We start from the raw sequence: 21035 nt of genomic DNA, 5'->3' as shown, positions 1-21035 counted from the left end.
AACTGTAAAAAAAAAAAAAAAAAAAAAAAAAAAAAAATCATTAGTACACATTCATTCCCCCGGGAAGGCTCCGAAGAGGAATCCCGAGGGAAAGGAACACAAGAATTACACAACAGGCACGTGCCCTCACAACCACTTACACTCACGGAAGGAGAGCTGTAACCAACACAGAATTATAACAATTATAATTATGTAACTATGTAATTATGTAAATTAAAAAAGAATGAACACTAAAGAAAGAACGAAAACCCCGAAAGGAATCGTTCTACAAAGCTGAAAAATCAACAAATACAATTAGATTCATAAACTAATTGAGACAAAACGTACGGCGTAGCAACCCCCCCACACGGGAAGGAAGCTCCAAAAGGCGTAGTAACGTAGTAAAAGGGTGAACGACCTCAAGAGATAGAGAGAGAAAGACCGAAGTCAAACTCGATCGCGACTCATAAAATTACACCATGGTGGCCTAAACTGCCGAGGGCTCCACGGAGATATCGTACACTACACACACAAGCACAAACTCTGAAAAGGAAACTTACTGATTTCTATACTCAAATATATACATAAACATAAGAAAAAGTTCACATATATATTGAGTAAAAGAAAAGTAAGTGATTAAGTAATGACAAAACAAACAATGGCTGCCAATCGAGGACAAAGACAGAGACATCTATCCATGTCCGAGCCAAAAGTGAAAGTGGAGCATTCACCGGTGTGTGAGGGGGGGGAGGGGTAGCTAGCTACCACTCCCCTACCCCCCCCCCCCCACTAACTAGCGCGGGGGTATTACACCCTCGTTAAATTCTAATGGCTCGCCATTTCAGCTACGCTAAAAGGTAAACCCAATGTAAATAGCGTGGTTTGTATTTCGGTTACGCAACAAATTAAAATTCTAAAAGTTTCTTATTAAAAACGAGAAATTATAAACAAAGCAAGATAAAATATGATTTATTGAAACATAGCTTGCTTCTTACATAATTAGATATTACTTAAAAATCATTATCACTATGACCTATATACACAATTGTACATATAAATCAAAAGAAATCATAATGCAATAACAAATGGATCATAGGAAATTTAATTGAATCAGTCTACATAAAAAGCATGCAATGTATACTGTAATTAAATCTAAATATGCAAGATTCAAAAAATAGCATTTCACTTCTTGATTGTTATAGAAAAGATAACGTATACAATTCACTATACAATAGCCCAAATATAATTATGTACATAAAATGTGGTAGTTGAGGAAGTTGAATCAAAATTAAATTCTATTAAACTTTATGATAGACCAAAAAAGATCAACACTCAAGAGATTAACTTAAAGTATTAAATAAAATAAGATAATGCTTTTTAACTTTAAAAGTCCTCAACCACATACTGTAATTAAAGTTTAATTATAATATCTATAAGATCATAGATAACCATCCAATAATGAGTAGCATCCCTCCATATGGCGTGTACTGCCGAACATTCTTTGATCCCGTCAGGGCATAGTAATAACAAGTACCACAGAAAATAGCAGTGCCAGTTACAATAAGAGTTCCAGCCTGAGGAAAAAACAATAATTATTATAAAATAATATAAAAGTTGTAAAAAAACTACATGATCTCTATAATAACATTTGCATAGGAACTGGACTGTACCTTTATATTTTTACAAGAAAAGTAAGTCAATATCTGAAAAGTCAAATCTGATACAGTATAGTAAAAAAGAAATCATTCTTATGATTCCCTAGAAACTTGATTTTCATAAACATTTTAACCATTATGAAAAATCTGCAATAAACTACTGTTGTGATACTTAATATGCAGTGAACAAATAGCTATTGCAAACATTTTAGAGTTGTGGTGGCCGATGTGGTAATGTCCCTGACTGGTGAACGCCAGACTGGGGTTTGAGTCCTTCTCAAACTCTTTAAACTCTGGTCACTGCAACCTCACCATCCTTGTGAGCTAAGGATGGGGGGATTTGGGGGATCCTATAGGTCTATCTGCTGAGTCATCAGCAGCCATTGCCTGGCCCTCCTTGGTTCTAGCTTGGGTGGAAATGGGGCTTGGGTGCTGATCATATGTATATATGGTCAGTCTCTAGGGCATTGCCCTGCCTGATAGGCAATGTCACTGTTCCTTGCCTCTGCCATTCATGAGCAGCCTTTAAACCTTTAAATAAGTATAATGAATGCTATAAGAAAACTAAATACAATAAAAGACACTTTTTTTTATGCTCAAATAGATTTTAAGGGGATACTGTACCAATGAAATCAAGATCCATATATAGAGAACAATGCTCTCATCAAAAGCTTGTCCCACAGACCCAAATAAAAGCAATCTATGGGTCATAAGTTCAAGGCCCACTTTTGGCCCAATGTATTATAACAGCTAACTCCACGACTTTCTATCCCTGTGACCAATGGGTATTGGGGTTGGTATGTCCCATAGGTTTACAGGACTACTTATCATGTATTGGCTGTAGCCATTACAAGCCATTCCTGATTCTGACACTTACTCTCATATGAAGAACTCTTAGGAGCGCCACTTACAAGAAATCCCATCAAATTTCTCTTTCATGGGTGAGGGCAACCATATTCACCTGGTAATTGCTACTTTCATAGTCGGTTGGATAGAGCGTTAGCGATGTGCGCCAGGTACCACTAGCAGGTGAATGATCTCGCCTGAGAAAAAGTAACGGCACCATTGTCCAGATGAAAGTGGAATATGTGCGTCCACCCTCTCTATTCCCTTTTGGACATTGGAGAAGTAACTGTGTTTTCCCCATTTCTTGGCCAAAGATGACATGACATAACAAATTTCTTGATGGGATGAGTAGTCTTGTGCATAACCATTCCCTAGTCCGCCATGGTTCCAATCATTGAGCTGGGCTGGATACCTACACCTTGTCACGACAGTGAAGGGAACACGGAACCTCTTCTGTAACTGCGTTTACCTACAGTGACATGAAAAGTCCACTGTCAGCCTCTTGAGTACAAGTTCCAGGATCTCTCCTCAAATCCAAGCGTTTATATTTTAGGGGAGAGAACAGTCCCCAAATTGGATTGAGGGGCCTTCATTTGTTTAGAGAATTTCTTGGCCTAAAAGGACCAGACTCCAATCAGGTACCTGCAGAATCCTTGAATGATGGAAGGACCTTTTGATTTGCAGAGCGCTCAATGAAGATCAACCTATTTTCTAAACAAGAGGCTCACAGTATTTTTGGTCCCTCATCCTGGTTCCATAGGCAGTATTCAATCAAGTTTTTCAAAACCCAAGGGGATAACCTGGATGCCTACAAATTTCCTTGATTGGACCTGATTCGGCATCTGATTAATCAAGCGTTGATCTCATTGGGTCTCAAAAGGACCCTGATGACACCAGGATGGTCCCAGATTGAGTGGTATCCAATCTTCCTGCTTTTCTAGTCAAGATCCCAAGCGATACCATAGTGACCGACTCTTCTATCAGCTATACATCAAGGGCTAACACAAAATGACAATTTGTCCTAAATTGTATTTTTCCTAGCCATACAAACCCGTAAACATTTAATATAGGAATTCGCTTCAGCGCAGCTGAAACAGCCGAAGAGAAAGAAAACCAAGCAGTTGTGCTAATTGGTTGGCTGGCGGTAACTAAGCTCGGCCCCCTCACCGCCAGCCCACTTTCCTCATTCAAACGCTTTAGGCTCAATGTGGATAATGAGAGGGGTGGTAGAGGCGGGCATTTATATTAAATGATTACGGGTTTGTATAGCTAGGAAAAATACAATTTAGGTCAAATTGTCATTTGTTCCGATGCGATATACAAACCTCGTAATCATTTAATGTAGGAAGACTCACTGGTTGGTGGGAGGTCTGCCTTTGCTGCTTGTGAACAGCTAACTGCCCGAATATAGACCTGGTCTCGAATGAGAGCAGAGGACCAAATCCACCTACCCGTTTCTCGACCCGACATGATGATGGTGGGGTCTGAGAGACTGGGAGCCAGGTCGCGTGATGGGTAAGAACATTGCGCGACCTGAGAGCGTGAATGTAAGAAAAACTCGACCCTACGGTCGCAGTGACTGGAAGAACCTCCATCACCAAAGGCAAAGGGTTTATACATCCACCGTCTTCCCTGTCTAGCAGAAGACGGGGGGAGAATACCTGTAAACAAACTCTAACAATCTTACCTGGGAAGACTTGTCTTGATGTATGGGACTCCAAGGGAGGAGACTGAGAGAAAGGCGGAGCACAAGCACACTGCTTTCACACTATCAAACATACCATAAAAATCAACACCAGAGACTTCTCTGTCCCGGAAGAACTGAAGAGGTCAGACAATAGCTTGAGCCGCTACCACAAGGCCAAGAACAAAGGTGTCCAAGGACAGTAGACCCGCCATACGACATTAATCCGTTCTGGAGTTGGTATTGTATGGTGAAAATGTAATATGGCGGGCAATAGAATAGCTAATGCGTGCAAAACCCCAGGTAAAAACATTGAAAATTAGTACGTAACAAAATAGTACAGTAAGCACTGTACTACAGTATACTTATACTGTATATAATATACATGTACTGTACAGTACGTGTATATAATTAAAAAAACATTACAGGTATAAATAAAAATTAGATACTGTACTGTAAAGGAAAAATTAAATTTTATTTACCTTTGGAGTGACGTGACTTGAGCTGGTAGTGGGTGGAGGCAGAGGGGGGAGGAGACGGTAGATATAAAAACGTATCAATGCTCATTATGTTATGTACACTTAATAATAAATTTATTCTTACTATTACTGTAAACACTTAAAATTAAAAGCGTTTTTTGTTATTATTTTTGTCTTTTAAATTTTTTTTTTTTTTAGAACTTGAAAAATTACTCTTTTTTAGCTTTTTTAATAGAATCACTTATATCATCTTTGCTTTCTGACACTTCTCTTTTGGAGAAACATCTATCCAAAGAAACCTGTTTCTGACGATTCCTCAACATATTTCTAAAATGACTCATACACTTGTCATTACTGTAACACACTCCATAAGACGACCTGTTCAAACAAAGTATTAACATGTGTGCGCTCTCTCTCTCTCTCTCTCTCTCTCTCTCTCTCTCTCTCTCAGTGTTAGAGACATATTTTTTCTGAGAGAGAGAGAGAGAGAGAGAGAGAGAGAGAGAGAGAGAGAGATTAAACAAAAATGTGTTGTGTACATATAATTCTTAACAGTGTCAACAAGTTGAAGGACAATTAAATGAATCTAAAAAAGCAATATCAGCAAATCTGAATTCCTTTATTAACTAAAACAAATAAACAGTATATACAAATACACTTGTGTGCGTATGCACTAACACACACACACAGGTGTAGGAATTCCTACGCAGGAGGAGACACGATCGGCGAGGAGGTAGAGATGGTGACTGCGATAACGTACCGTAACTTACACTACGGAAACTTTAATCTAACTTGGCTTATTTATTTTTTTTTTCATTTTTATATTTCATATTTTTTACTATTTTTTCATTTGATTTTTAATTTTCATCACTGAGTTACGGTACGTTATTGCAGTCACCAATCTCTCCCTCCTCCCCGACCGTCTGCGTAGCAATTCATACACCTGTGTGTGTGTGTGTGTTTGTGCATACACACGAGTGTGTTTGTATCAATACAGTACAGACGCTCCCCAACTTACGAACGAGTTACGTTCCGAACGATCGTTCGTAAGTTGCTTCAGTGCTATATTTTGTATTATAATTTATGTTTAAGGCCTATATAATTATATTGAAGGTTTATATAAGTATGTTTAAGGCTTGTATAAGTAACCTGTATTGGTTTGTACTGAAAAAAACATTTAATAAAATGGAGAGAATACATACAGTACTGTACTACGTATGTTAGAGAGAGAGAGAGAGAGAGAGAGAGAGAGAGAGAGAGAGACACACACAGTATGTACATGTACGTAATAAGATAAATAAAATGAAGTTTAACTTACTTTTGGAAGATGTACTCGATGCTTAAGGAGATGATGGAGGAGGAGGAGGAGGCAGAGGAGGATTTTATATCATGAGAGGGTCTTCGTCGTCGCTGGAATGGGCTTCAAAAGTTACTTCCTCCTCCGTAACTTCAATGTAGGAAGAAGTTGAGGGTCGAGGAGAAGAAGATGAGTGTTGATGAGTATCTTCCTTGGAGGATTTACTAGAAACTGGCCGAAAGAAGCGATCTAACGACGATTGCACAGTTTTCTTCTTTTTTTCATCATAAATGATGCGGTAGCACTGTATGGCATCATTCAATTGATTTGCAACCTTTGTGCAACGTTCAATATCTGGGTCTTGCTGCTCGAAGAGTGCGATGGCTTTATCTATGAGCGAAAACCCCTCGGCCAAGAGTTTCGTCTCGAATTTCTTCATGGGGACAGGCGTTTCTTCCTCCTCCTCCTCCTCGACACGTTGCTGAGCCTCCAACTCCATGAGGTCTTGGTTACTCATTTCCTCCCCATGGGACTCAAGCAATTCCTCGAAGTCCTCCTCCTGCAGGTCAAGCTCGAGTTTGTCACTTAGGCCGACAAGAGTGCTGAGAATTTCTTTATTGATGCCCTCCTGATCAAAGCCACGGAAGTCGTTGACGAACTGAGGGCATAGAGGCCTCCACACGGCGTTGAGGTTGACCTCGGTAACCTCACGCCATGATGCATCAATGTTTTTTACGCAGTTAAAGATGTTATACGACTTCCAGTAGTTCCGTAAGGTCATCTCAGGGTCAGAATCCACTGCTTTCAAGGCCATCCTGTACGTACATCGGGTGTAATATTTCTTGAAATTGGCGATAACGCCCTGGTCCATCGGCTGCAGAAGTGAAGTTGTATTTGGCGGCAGGTACACAACTTTGACATCAGGATGAAAATCATCCAAGTGCGGGGGGTGGCCAGGGGCATTGTCCACCACCAGCAGGATCTTGAATGGAATTTACATTTTCCCGGCAATACAACTTCACTTCTGGGATGAAATGGTGGAAGAACCAGTCCTCAAATACAGCGAGTGTCACCCATGCCTTCATGTTTGACATCCATATAACGGGGAGAGAGCTTTTCGTCACGTTCTTCAGGGCTCGAGGGTTAGCTGCCCGGTAAACTAGCAGCGGCTTCAGCTTGTAGCTCCCTTCAGCATTCGCCCCAAGCATTAAGGTTAGGCGGTCTTTAGCCGCTTTATATCCGGGCATCGTCTTCTCCTCATGGCTAATGTAGGTCTTCTCTGGCATTTTCTTCCAAAAAAGACCCGTTTCGTCGACATTGAAGATCTGCTTAGCCAAATAGCCACCCTCCTCAATGATCTCCTTCAACACTTGGGGGAATCGCTCGGCAGCCTCTTTGTCCGCAGATGCTGCCTCTCCGGACACGGACACATGGTGGAGATTAGCCCTCTTCTTGAAACGGGAAAACCACCCGTGGCTGGCAGAAAACATTTCTTCGGCAGCGCTTTCCCCAGCCTTAGCCTTGACACCCTCAAAGATAGATTTGGCCTTCTCCTGAATGAGCATAAGGCTCAGAGGAATACGACGCTGCTGCTGATCCTCGAGCCAAATGGTGAGAAGTTTCTCCATCTCTTCTATGATTTTCCCTTTTCTTTTGCTAATGATCATCGATTGCATCGGCACTGCACCTTTCACGTGTTCCATTATACGATCTTTCTGTTTATAAATGGTACCGACGGTCGAACGATTCAAGTTGTATGCCCGTGCAACGCTCACCATTTTCTCACCCGTATCAAGCTTCTTTATTATTGCCACTTTCGTTTCAAATGAAATGGCTTGCCTCTTCTTTGCACTACCACTCTCACTAGAAGCCTTTCGCTTTTCACCAACCATATTGAATAATGGATGCACAAGATATTTAATGATAAAAATGAAAAAAGTTCTTTGCGCACTGGAGATACGTTCACGCACTTACGCACTGCAATGAACTGGGCAGAGGAAGGTGGATGCTGGGTGAGCTCTCACAGCGCCAAGCGTCGGTATTAGCGGCGGAAAGAAGCACTACTCGGGAAAAGGCGCACAATACAAAATCTAACTTACAGCATCTCTTTCCGAACATTTTTCGACACGCGCAGACATGTTCGTATGTACCGTTGTTCGCAACTCGAATGTTCGTAAGTAGGGGAGCGACTGTATTTGTTTTAGCTAATAAAGGAATTCAGATTCGCTGATATTACTTTCTTGGTTATATTTAATTGTCTTTCAACTCGTTGACACTGTTAAAAATTATATGTACTCTAAACACATTTTTGTTTAATCTCTCTCTCTCAAAAAAAAAATAAAAAAAATAATAGACGTCTCTAAAACTCTAACGCGAAGAAGAACAAAAGAGAGAGAGAGAGAGAGAGAGAGAGAGAGAGAGAGAGAAAGAGAGAGATTTTATTCAAAGAACATGTTAATGCTGTTTAGAGAGAAACAGAAATAGAGGGGACTTTTTTAAAAGAGCTTGTTAATGCTATCTTAGTTTTCTTTGCTTCACTTTTTCTTTCTTTCTGATCATCACGCTGGCCCTTCTCACAAATGATCGTTGCCAACAATCTCTTTGTCCTTTATCCCTATCAACAAAAGGCATTCCATCTCTTCCAGGGTATTGCTACGATGTCTTGTAATAATAGTGACGTATGCAGTGACGTATGAGCGTGGTGGTAGGCTAGTGACTCGCACAGTCGTACGCGTAAAAACTGCCAAGTTTGCATTTTGGAATTCGATGCCGTAAGGTGAGGAAAATTTTGTAACGAGGGGACGAAAAAAACTCTGTATTCCACTCCGTAACGTGAAAAAAACGTAAGCAGGGGACGCCGTATCCCAGGGGTCTACTGTAACACGTGCATAACGAACGACAGCGCCCATGGCGCCTCCGGTGACAGGCCTAGCTCCCTAACACAAAAATTTTCTCTAATTTCACTGTGAAGCAGGAGCTGAAAATTATACACTGTAAAAAATAAATATGACAAATTCGTAGATAAATTGTATTTTTCCTAACTATACAAACCTTAGCTATTTAAAGTGGGTAATTACTTTCGCGTAGCTGAAAGGACGAGCCATAAAATTTTAACAAGGGATTAATACCCCACCGCTAGTTAGCGGGGGGTAGGGAGGGTAGCTTACTACACTCCCCCCTCACACACCTGTGTTGTAGCTCCACTTTTGCTTAGAGGTAGGACTTCATGGGGGACAGAGCTGGCGGGCAAGTTTGATTAAATAGCTAAGGTGAGTATACAGTGAACCCTCGTTTATCGCGGTAGATAGGTTCCAGACCCGACCGCGATAGGTGAAAATCCGCGAAGTAGTGACACCATATTTGCCTATTTATTTAACATGTATATTCAGACTTTTAAAACCTTCCCTTGTACGTAGTACTGTTAACAAACTACCCTTTAATGTACAGAACGTACTACAGTACCCTAAACTAAAACAGGCACAAATATTAAAGGTGACTTTATATCATGCGTTTCCTAAACACGCCAAAAAGCACAATAAAAAATGGCAACCAATGTTTTGTTTATGTTTATCTCTGATCATAATGAAGAAACAAACGCATTTACACATCTGTGTATAGGTTAGTTTTTGCATCGATTATATTGATTATTCAGTACAGTATGTTGATTTTGTTATTACTAATGTTTTACTTAATTTTTCTTAGGACTTCCAAATGAAATGTTTTTCTTTATGACGCCGCCTGAAACGACGGCATCATAAAGTACGCTCAGTAAACAAACGAAGGCATTTAACGCGCATGATGAAAGTGATAAATAATGATATTACAGTAAAAGCTTTTATAAAATATGTTATTACAAATATTATTTACCGTATCTATATAAAATCATACATACGTAGCAAAGCAGGAAAACAATTTACGAGAGAGAGAGAGAGAGAGAGAGAGAGAGAGAGAGAGAGAGAGTTGTTTTACATACGTAAATGTAAATTTTAAACAAAAAAAAAAGCCCCATTTCATATAAAATAGATTACAAATATTTTACTTTATCATATTACAGTAGTCTGTATAATACTGTAAAGTTCAGTACAGTATGTTGTTGTTATAGTCGTGGCGATGAAATTCTCACGAAACAAAAACACGCCATTTGATTACAACAGCTGATTTATTCTCTCTCTCTCTCTCTCTCTCTCTCTCTCTCTCTCTTCGTGTTATACAATACTTACATTTAGATGAAGAAACTAAAATTAGTTTTCTTAGTGTCAATTAAATACGAAACGAAAAAATTATGCCGAGTCTACATCCATTTCAATCATAGCTAAAAATATGGCATCCGATTTCATCAGCAAACCACTATTTTTTGGGAAATATCATCTTATTCTAGAAAATTGCTACTCTTTAAATAGTTAATTGCACATTAAGAAAGCGTGTACTTTTGTTTTTAAATTTCGGGTGTGTTTTAAAAATCGAGTATTGTTGCCTTCTTTTTGTTTTACTTTTGGCTGTGATTAGATCAGCTGACATCTAGCTGCTGCTCGAGAGTGTACGAATACACTAACAAAGTATCGTTTATACCATTTCTTAACTTATTCAAACTGTCTATACAGTTGATATTACATAAGCACCAATGTGTTATAACCTATCAAATTTTTTTGTTTATTACATTTAAATCTCTCTCTCTCTCTCTCTCTCTCTCTCTCTCTCTCTCTCTCTCTCTCTCTCTCTCTCTAACAAATGATATCTTTGTTGCTCCTCAAAGTTTCATTTATATGGAAAATCAATCATGATTCAATTTTCCTTACTTTCTCCAATCTCGCACCATCGGTCACATCGCGGTATTTTCGAAATTTCCGGATAATCCGCGATATATGTATATACATGGGTTATGAAAAAAATCTGCGAAGTGGTGAATCCGCGATGGTCGAACCGCGAAGTAGCGAGGGCTCACTGTAGTTAGGAAAAATACAAATTATCTACGAATTTGTCATTTGTTCCGTAACTGGAATACAAACCATGCTATTTAAAGTGGGTGGCTTATCCCTTAGGAAGGGTGGAACAAGTCCCAGCCATACTGGCTTTTGGCTTTGCCCAGGGACTCATTATCTGAGTGTGTCAGCACTCAACAATAAAGAGTCCCTGCACCTCGCTCGCACCTTGCTATGCAAGGGCTGCGGCCTACGTAAGATATGTGTGAAGGAATATGTGTGACTCGTCCTAGGAAGTTGACCTGAAGTTCTTTAGATGGAAACTTAAGGCTAGGACTCTCCCAATACCACCTCGTCAGGGTATGGGGGCGCGACTGTATTAACCTAATACTAGGAACACAAGGGAACATGGTTTACCTGCAGAGGTTTAAGGTCAGCTGTGCAGAGAACCCAGGATGCTGCTTTCCCCAAGAGAGGGGAGGATAAAGAAAAGAATAAGGGCCAGGCATACCTTTTCATTCATGCAGACTAAAACCGGGTAACAATGACCTCAACCCTCTGCTAATTGTCCATTAAGGAGCCTGAGGTTTAAACCAGCTGTTGTGCAGCCACCACAGGGCCGATAGAGAACGTATCGAGCCTCCTGTGGGTCACGTCTTGCAGGTAGTGGGCTGTGAAGGTCGTCTGACGCTTCCAGACCCCTGCTTGCAGAACCTGCGTCACTGAGAAGTTTTTCTTGAAGGCCAGGGAGGTAGCTACTCCCCTGACATCATGAGCTCTAGGGCGACGTGACGGAGGAGGATCAGGATTCAGGGACAGATGAATGGCCTTGCGAATCCATGCTGAGATGGTGTTCTTGGTAACCCTCCTCTTCGTTCTCCCAGTGCTGACAAACAAAGCCCGCACTTGGGGACGAACTGCATCTGTTCTTTTCAGGTATAGCCTCAGACTCCTTACTGGGCACAGTAGGAGATGGTCTGGGTCATCTGTTACGGAACGAAGACTCGAAATCCGGAAGGAGTCGAAGCGAGGGTCCTGCACTCCCGGATTCTGAGTCTTAGCAATAACCTCAGGGACGAAGCTCTTGAATGGGCGATGTCATACAAGAGACCATGAAGTTCGCTAACTCGCTTGGCTGACGCCAAAGCTAGTAGAAACACCATCTTCCAAGTCAGGTGGCGATCTGAAGCCTGACGTAATGGTTCGTAGGGAGGTCTCTTAAGAGACCTGAGGACTCGAACCACGTTCCATGGAGGAGGTCTCACTTCCGACTGAGTGCAGGTAAGTTCATAACTACGTATGAGTAAGGAAAGTTCTAGCGAAGAAGAAATGTCCACTCCTTTGAGCCTGAAGGCAAGACTTGAGGCTGAGCGATAGCCTTTCACTGCCGAGACTGAAAGGCGCATTTCTTCTCGCAAATACACGAAGAACTCTGCTATAGCTGGAATAGTGGCATTGAGTGGAGAGATACCCCTTCCACGACACCAACCACAGAAAACTCTCCACTTCGCCTGGGAGACTCCTGCGGATGACTTCCGCAGGTGTCCAGACATCCTTTCTGCAACTTGTTGCGAAAATCCTCTCTCTGCGAGGAGATGCTGGATAGTCTCCAGGCGTGAAGCCGAAGCGAAGCTACGGCTTTGTGAAAGATGTTGGCGTGTGGTTGTTTGAGTAGCTCGTGTCGTGGAGGGAGTTCTCTCGGAGGCTCCGTAAGGAGTTGCAGAAGGTCCGGGAACCATTCCGCGTGATGCCACAGCGGAGCTATGAGAGTCATCGAGAGGTTGACCGATAGTCTGGTCTTGTTGAGTACCCTCTTCATCAGACAGAACGGGGGAAAGGAGTATACGTCGATGTTGTCCCACCGTTGTTGGAAAGCATCTTGCCAGAGAGCCTTGGGGTCCGGGACTGGGGAACAGTACATCGGCAGTTTGAAATTCAACGCTGTCGCGAAGAGATCCACAATCGGGGAACCCCACAAAGTCAGGACTTTGTTGGCTACTTGACCATCCAAAGACCACTCAGTACTCACTATCTGAGACGCTCTGCTCAGACTGTCGGCGAGCACATTCCTTTTGCCCGGAATGAAGTGAGCCAAAAGTGGAATCGAGTGGACTTCGGTCCATCTCGGTATCTCTACTGCAAGATGGGATAGCTGTTCTGAAAAGGTACCTCCCTGCTTGTTGATGTAAGCCACTACTGTGGTGTTGTCGCTCATCACCACCACAGAGTGACCCGCCAGGTGCTGTTGGAACTGTTGAAGGGCCAGAAAAACGGCCTTCATTTCTAGCAGATTTATATGGAGGCACTTTTTTGATTCTGACCACAGGCCTGAGATCCTGTGGTTCAGAACGTGGGCCCCCCACCCTTTCTTTGAGGCGTCCGAAAACAGCATCAACTCCGGGGGGAGGACGAGAAGATCCACTCCCTTTCGTAGGTTCTCGTCTGCCACCCACCACTGTAGGTCCGTCTGTTCCGCGAGACCCATAGGGATCAAGACGTCCGGGGAATCGTGTCCTTGACTCCACCGGGACTTGAGTCGCCATTGCAGAGATCTCATTCTGAGGCGACCGTTGGGAACTAGACAGACCAAGGATGAGAGATGGCCGAGGAGACGTAACCACAATTGGGCTGGGAGTTCGTCTCGTCTGAGGAAAGGACTTGCGACCTTCCTCAGCCTTGCTATCCTGTCGTCTGATGGGAAGGCTCTGTGGAGATTGGTGTCCAATATCATGCCTAGATATACCAGTCTTTGGGAAGGAAGCAGAGAAGACTTCTCGAGATTTACCATGATCCCTAGATCTTGGCAAATTCCCAGAAGTTTGTCTCGGTGTCGAAGAAGGGTTGACTCCGAGTCTGCTAAGATCAGCCAGTCGTCCAGATAACGGAGGAGACGGATGCCGATCTTGTGTGCCCACGAAGATATCAGGGTGAACACTCTGGTGAAAACCTGAGGTGCTGTGGAGAGACCGAAGCACAGCACCTTGAACTGGTAGATCTTATTGTCCACGCTGAATCTTAAGTACTTCCTTGAAGACGTATGGATTGGGATCTGGAAGTACGCGTCCTTCAGATCCAGTGTGCACATGAAGTCTCGCGGTCTCACTGCGAGTCTGACCGTGTCTGCCGTCTCCATGCTGAACGGGGTCTGCTTGACAAACCTGTTCAGAGCTGAGAGGTCGATGACTGGTCTCCAGCCTCCAGACGCCTTCTTTACAAGAAAGAGTCAACTGTAGAAGTCTGGGGACCCGTCGACGACCTGTTGGAGAGCGTCCTTCTTCAACATGGTCTTGACTTCTGCCCAAAGGGCTTGCCCTCTTGCCGATCACATGGCAAGAGAGCTCAACAACACTGGATTCGCTGTCAGGGGAGGAAGAGATGTTATGAACGGGACGCGATATCCTTGGCTGATCACGAAGATCGTCCAGGAATCGGCCCCGAGTTGCTGCCACCTGGAGGACTTCTTGCCTCTCCTGTCCTTGATGGGAAAGGGCTGTTTGGACACCGCTGCCTTTGCTGCTATTGCTGGTTTTGTCGTCTTTGCAGGGCGAGGTTGTTGGGGTGCTGGAGGCTTATAGGGCTTTGATGTTAAAGCCCTCTGGAGGAGGGAGTCTTGGTTGGACTTCCTCCACCTCTCAGCTGCCTGCTCTACATCTTTCGGCTCAAACAGGCTACTCCCCAAAAGGGAGGAATGTCTGAGCTTACTGACCTCGGTGTTGGGGACCTTCGAGTTGAATCTTTCAGACACTGTATCACGGCATTTCAGGATAGTGTTAGCCCACAAGTTCGAGACTTGGTGGGCCAGAAACTCGATGGTACAAGTGCCTGAAAGAAGGAAGGTCTCCAAGGCCTTCCTGGTACTCTCCTTAGACAAGTCTTCGGATCGTATCAGGGCATTTCAGGATAGTGTTAGCCCACAAGTTCGAGACTTGGTGGGCCAGAAACTCGATGATACGAGTGCCTGAAAGGAAGGTCTCCAAGGCCTTCCTGGTACTCTCCTTAGACAAGTCTTTGGATCGTATCAGGATGCCAAGAGATCCCAGCCAGATATCCAGCCACGAAGTGGCCTGCATGGCACACTTCGCTACCTTCTCCTGGCAGAGAGTCTCCGAGGCCGAGAACGATCTTGGAGAGTCTCTCGAGAGGGACTCCCCTGGAGAGCTCTTCCACCGAGTGGTGGAGGGGAAGAGCTAAACAGGACTCCTTGATGATTTCAAAGTACAGGTACCTCCTTTGATGGACACGAGGAGGTGGGAGGAGTTTGTTTCCGGCGCTGGAACGGCTGGAGGAGGCTAGCTCGGAGAGCTGGCTCTCGACCTTATCTCTGGCACTCTTTACCCCCTGGGACCAGGGCAAAGCCGCGCTGGTTTTAGGGGGCTTTTGAATACCAAAGACTCGGTCCACAACCGTGTCCTTGCCCTCTCGAGGAGGAATCTCCGGATCCGAAAATCCGTTAAAGTTCCTCATTAGAGCCAAAACTTGCCAAAAGGCATGCTCCGACTCCTGCAGCTCTCCTCCTGAAGTACTAGCAGCAAGGTCTCCAGTCCCCAAAGGCTCTTCTTGGGGGGACTCGTGGACCTTCTCCGCGGGCTTAGCTGGTTCTGGTCTGATCCTCGACGAAAATTTCGGAACCGTCTTGGAGTCCTTCGACTCCCTCCTGGGAGGGATGCAGGATTCCAACAAAGATGGTGGGGGCTCTTCTCCGCCTCCACCCGAGGAGACTTCTCGGCGCAAGGTGGGGTTTCTCCCATTAGTGCGATGGGAAAACGCCTCACCTCATGAGAATCCCGAGGACGTAAAACCCTCGTCCATGGGGGATGGAGAGAAAGTCTGGGGAGGGGAAGGAGCCTTCCTCGACGGCTTCCGAGGAACCAGTTTCGCCCTTGGAGAAGTAACCACGTCGTCCACTCCTCTCTTCCTCCTCAGGGGGGGCTGAGATAGCCGCTGATTTGAGGCCTAGTTCAGAGAAGGGGGGCTTGAAAGCCTGCGCAACCGCTCTGATCAAGGGCCCAAACCGGGGCAGCTGACTGATGAAGATGAAGATGACCTGACGTGTACTGCCGGATCCTGTGTGGGCACGCGCTGGGCATCGCGTTGGGCATTGCACTGGGAATCGTGTTGGGCATTGCACTGGGAATCGCGCTCGCATGATAGGCCATTGCCTTGCTCGGGGGGCGATTGCTAGCACGCGCGTGTGGGCGAGGGAGCGCGCGGGTGAGCGGGCGATCGAGGGCGCGAGGGCGAGCGATGGCGCGTAGGCGAGCGGTGGCGCGTCGGCGAGCGGTGGCGCGTCGGCGAGGGGGCGCATAGGAGAGTTCGCGCGTTAGCGCGTGGGCAAACGATGGCGCGCAGGAGAAGGAGCTCGTGGGCGCGCAGGCGACAGGGCGCCTGGGCGCGTAGGTGACGGGGCGCGTGGCCGCGTAGGTGTCTGGGCGCGCAGGCGACAGGGCGCGTAGGTGACGGGGCATGTGGGCGCGTTGGTGCGCGTTCCGGAGACCTCGGATGGAGTGCAGCCACAGGATGATGAAGGGCCCGTAAGGGCGAAGCCGTAGGGCGCGTGCGTGCAGGGGGAATATCCCTAGCGCGCGGGCGCGCAGAAGGGCGCTCGTCAGGAACCTAAGTTCTAGCAGTGGGCGCGTGGGCGCGCGATGGAGACTGCGGGCGATGGCGCGTAGGCAAGGGATGGCGAGCAGGCGAGGTCTGATGGCGAGTCGGTGATCGTGGAGAAGAGCGCTGGCGAGCAGGAGAGGAAGAAGGTTTCTCCTTGGAGCCCTGATCCGAAGATCGAGGGCGAGCAGGCGAGCGATGACGAGCAGGCAAGCGTTGGCGAACAGGAGAGCGCTGGCGAGCAGGAGAGCGCTGGCGCGCAGGATATCACTGACGAGCAGGAGACCGAGGGCGTCCATGGCGTGTATCAGGCCGAGGGCGCGCAGTCTCTGGAACTGCAGGGTGAACAGGAGATCGTGGGCGTGCAGGAGGGCGCTGGTGAGATGAGGCAGCAACCGGTGAGCGCTTGCGCGTAGGCGAACATTGGTGCACAGGGGAAACCTGGCGCTTAAGGGACTTGCACACAATGTGTGAAAGCCCCTTTTGCCCCGAAGGGACCGGTGCCCGTTTGAAAACGGGATGAGTGGGCGCCCACAGCGTGTCAGCAGCCAGGAAAGGTGAAGGCAGGTCTGGCAGGCGTAGGATATCGCGAACGATCTGCGGACAGGTCCAGGTCCAAGGAAGTAGCAGGAACGGTAGTTGAAGGATGAGGTTCCTCTGCGGGGGACTGCGAGGATGAAGATCCGAAGAGGTGCCTCCTAACACCCTTGTGAGGAGAAAGAAGACCTCGGCGACGTAGAGGAAGGCGAGCCTTACGTCGGATGCGTCCTCTGGGAGCAGCAGGCAAACCATCGGAAAGTCCTCCGAAGAGGAGTCTCTGTCAGTGAACTCCCCCCGGGGGGGGGGGGGGGGGGGAATCACCCGCAGGAGAGACCGTTGGACTTAGATCCTCCCTCGAAGGATGTTCGGAGGGGGGAGCTAAGCCTTCAGCTACTACAGGAGTAGGGGTTTGAACACTCTCATTGGAAGCGTCTGCCACAACAGCCTCGACAATAGACAGAGGGTCAACCTCTGCTACCGCCGGTGACTGTTTGACAGCTGCTCCCAACCTGATCATGTCAAACAGGGCTTCCTTGGAGGGCGAACCCTGAAGCCCCAAGGAAGCCCAAAGCTGCAAAAGATCATCATTAACAGGGGAAATAATTAAATCCTCCCCCGGGGGAGGAGGAGGAGCTGCCTCGCTATGGGAGGCAACTCCCTCTCCCAAACCCCGAGATCGGTCAACAACATTACGGCCTACGCTACCACTCGACGGCCTCTCACGAAAGGCCGACCGAGTGGGAGCTTCGGAGGAGGTTTGGGCTACGGAAGAAGAGTCCTTAGGATTTTCCTTCTTCAAAGCAACCTTAGAAGGAGAAATATCCCGTCTGGACTTTTTCTTCCGGCGCCGAGAAAACCTCCCCCACTGGGAGGTAGGCCACTCCCTACATTCCATACAAACATTATCACTTTCACACCGCTGACCCCTACAATAAGGGCATAAGGTGTGAGGATCCGTCTCGATGGAAGACATGAAGGTCCCACAAGGGCAGTCAGGTAACCCAGGCACTTCCGCATTGTAGAGGCCAACTTCACAACACTCTGAGAAAAAGAAAGAAAAAGCAATGATTAATGGCTGTCAAAAAGGCAAGGGTGAAGGCGGACACGTCCGATCACCACCCGAGCCGAAGTAAAAGTGGAGCTACAACACAGGTGTGTGAGGGGGGAGGGTAGCTAGCTACCCTCCCTACCCCCCGCTAACTAGAGGTGGGGTAATAATCCCTTGTTAAAATTTTATGGCTCGTCCTTTCAGCTACACGAAAGTAATTACCCACTTTAAATAGCGTGGTTTGTATTCCAGTTACGGAACAAACTCAACTTTCCAGAGGAAAAAGAAGCTAGAGATTGCATAGTAAATCCTCACAAAAGCGATCAAAATGTTAGATCAACAGGGAACACTACAGTGTGAAATCGCTACCAAAATAGGAATGGGCGCCATCTCGGATACAGCGCCATCTAGATACTCAATAGTAGTACGGGAGGAAGGGTAACCTTGATAACGGCTCTCCTTCTATTTTTGCCACTCTTCCCCCTCGAAACGAAAACGCTATTCGGGGTGAAAATTGCTATGTGTTGTATCAAGATATACGTCCCCTGATATTATGCGATATCCTTAAGAGAAATTTTAAGGATATTCGTGCCAGGAGTTAGAATTCTGGAGACCTAAAGGTTAATTCTCTGGGAAAATCACTGTACAGTGAACCCTCGCTACTTCGCGGTTCGACCATCGCGGATTCACCACTTCGCGGATTTTTTCCATAACCCATATATATACAGTAATATATATATATATATATATATATATATATATATATATATATATATATATATATATGTATGCATGTATTTATGTATATATGTAGGTATGTATATGTGTATACATATAAATATATATATACAAATATATATATATATATATATATATATATATATATATATATATATATATATATATATATATACACACACATATATATATATATATATATATACACACACACATATATATATATATATATATATATATATATATATATATATATATATATATCTAAAGTAGGAAGATGTGATGTAATTCTAAGGGAAAAGTATGGGAAATATGTCTGGGTAATAAGCAAAGCTCTACCTCCAGTTTGTTTCTACATTATGATCAGAGATAAATGTAAACAAAACATTGGTTGCCATTTTTTATCGTGCTTTTTAGCATGTTTAGGAAATGCATGATATAAAATCACCTTTAATATTTGTGCCTGTTTTAGTTTAGGGTACTGTAGTACATGCATTAAGTGTTCTGTACATTAAAGGGTAGTTTGTTAACAGTACTACGTACAAGGGAAGGTTTTAAAAGTCTGAATATACATGTTGAATAAATAGGTAAATATGGTGTCACTACTTCGCGGATTTTCACCTATCGCGGCCGCGACTGGAACCTATCTACCGCGATAAACGAGGGTTCACTGTAGTCAAATATCCCTTAGAAAGCTACCTACAGGAACCTTCCATCAGGACAACATAGCTTGAGCCCAAAAACTCCAGTTCTTGTTACCTCACTGTTTCTCTCACATGTAAGAGGGAATAGATCAGTCAGTCTCTCACATGACTACTGTAAATTGGTTTTCCTAGAAATCTTCCATTTCTAATTTTCTCTTTACCTTCTTCTTACATGTAGCAGCATCTGAAGAATTTGATAAAGATGCTGAAGAGGAGAAGGAAGAACTAGAAGAGGAGGAAGAGCACATACGCTGCTGCTTCTTGGCTGACCAACCTTCTTAGGAATTGAGATATTGGAGGCCAATAATAACAATCCCACAGAGGACTCTTTAACAGCAGGAAAGACCACACAAGTGGAAACTAAAAACTCCAGTACCACCACAGGTGTAGCAGGAGATGGGACAGATATGGCAAGGGAAAGTTTAGAAGTACAGACAATGGTCATCACTTTCGGAAGATTTCCCGCCGATGGAGTACCAGCAATGCCAAAGGCAATAGTAATTTTTGGCATAAATATTAACATACATACATATACCAAGGCACTTCCCCCAATTTTGGGGGGTAGCCGACATCAACAAATAAAACAAAACAAAAAGGGGACCTCTACTCTCTATGTTCCTCCCAGCCTGACAAGGGACTCAACCGAGTTCAGCTGGTACTGCTAGGGTGCCACAGCCCACCCTCACCCGTTATCCACCACAGATGAAGCTTCATAATGCTGAATCCCCTACTGCTGCTACCTCCGCGGTCATCTAAGGCACCGGAGGAAGCAGCAGGGCCTACCGGAACTGCGTCACAATCGCTCGCCATTCATTCCTATTTCTAGCACGCTCTCTTGCCTCTCTCACATCTATCCTATCACCCAGAGCTTTCTTCACTCCATCCATCCACCCAAACCTTGGCCTTCCTCTTGTACTTCTCCCATCAACTCTTGCATTCATCACCTTCTTTAGCAGACAGCCATTTTCCATTCTCTCAACATGGCCAAACCACCTCAACACATTCATATCCACTCTAGCTGCTAACTCATTTCTTACACCCGTTCTCACTCTCACCACTTTGTTCCTAACCCTATCTACTCGAGATACACCAGCCATACTCCTCAGACACTTCATCTCAAACACATTCAATTTCTGTCTCTCCATCACTTTCATTCCCCACAACTCCGATCCATACATCACAGTTGGTACAATCACTTTCTCATATAGAACTCTCTTTACATTCATGCCCCACCCTCTATTTTTTACTACTCCCTTAACTGCCCCCAACACTTTGCAACCTTCATTCACTCTCTGACGTACATCTGCTTCCACTCCACCATTTGCTGCAACAACAGACCGCAAGTACTTAAACTGATCCACCTCCTCAAGTAACTCTCCATTCAACATGACATTCAACCTTGCACCACCTTCCCTTCTCATACATCTCATAACCTTACTCTTACCCACATTAACTCTCAACTTCCTTCTCTCACACACCCTTCCAAATTCTGTCACTAATCGTCCAAGCTTCTCTTCTGTGTCTGCAACCAGTACAGTATCA

At 45.0% G+C, this 21035-nt stretch overlaps 1 protein-coding gene across 1 annotated transcript in view; it reads right to left on the bottom strand.

Annotated features, from left to right (window-relative positions):
- Nucleotides 1–932: 932 nt before the first annotated feature.
- Nucleotides 933–21035, bottom strand: part of LOC137643212 (transmembrane protein 256 homolog) — a 113280-nt gene continuing 93177 nt past the window's right edge. Inside the window, exon 4 of the mRNA XM_068376062.1 lies at nt 933–1553. Within this exon, the coding sequence (XP_068232163.1) occupies nt 1410–1553 (144 nt within the window). The 3' untranslated portion in view covers nt 933–1409. The remainder of the gene's footprint in view (nt 1554–21035) is intronic.

The sequence above is a fragment of the Palaemon carinicauda genome, chromosome 1, assembly GCF_036898095.1.
Source record: "Palaemon carinicauda isolate YSFRI2023 chromosome 1, ASM3689809v2, whole genome shotgun sequence".
Classification (NCBI taxonomy): domain Eukaryota; kingdom Metazoa; phylum Arthropoda; class Malacostraca; order Decapoda; family Palaemonidae; genus Palaemon; species Palaemon carinicauda.
Note: the sequence above shows the minus strand (reverse complement) of the source record. Positions and strands in the feature narration are given on the sequence as shown.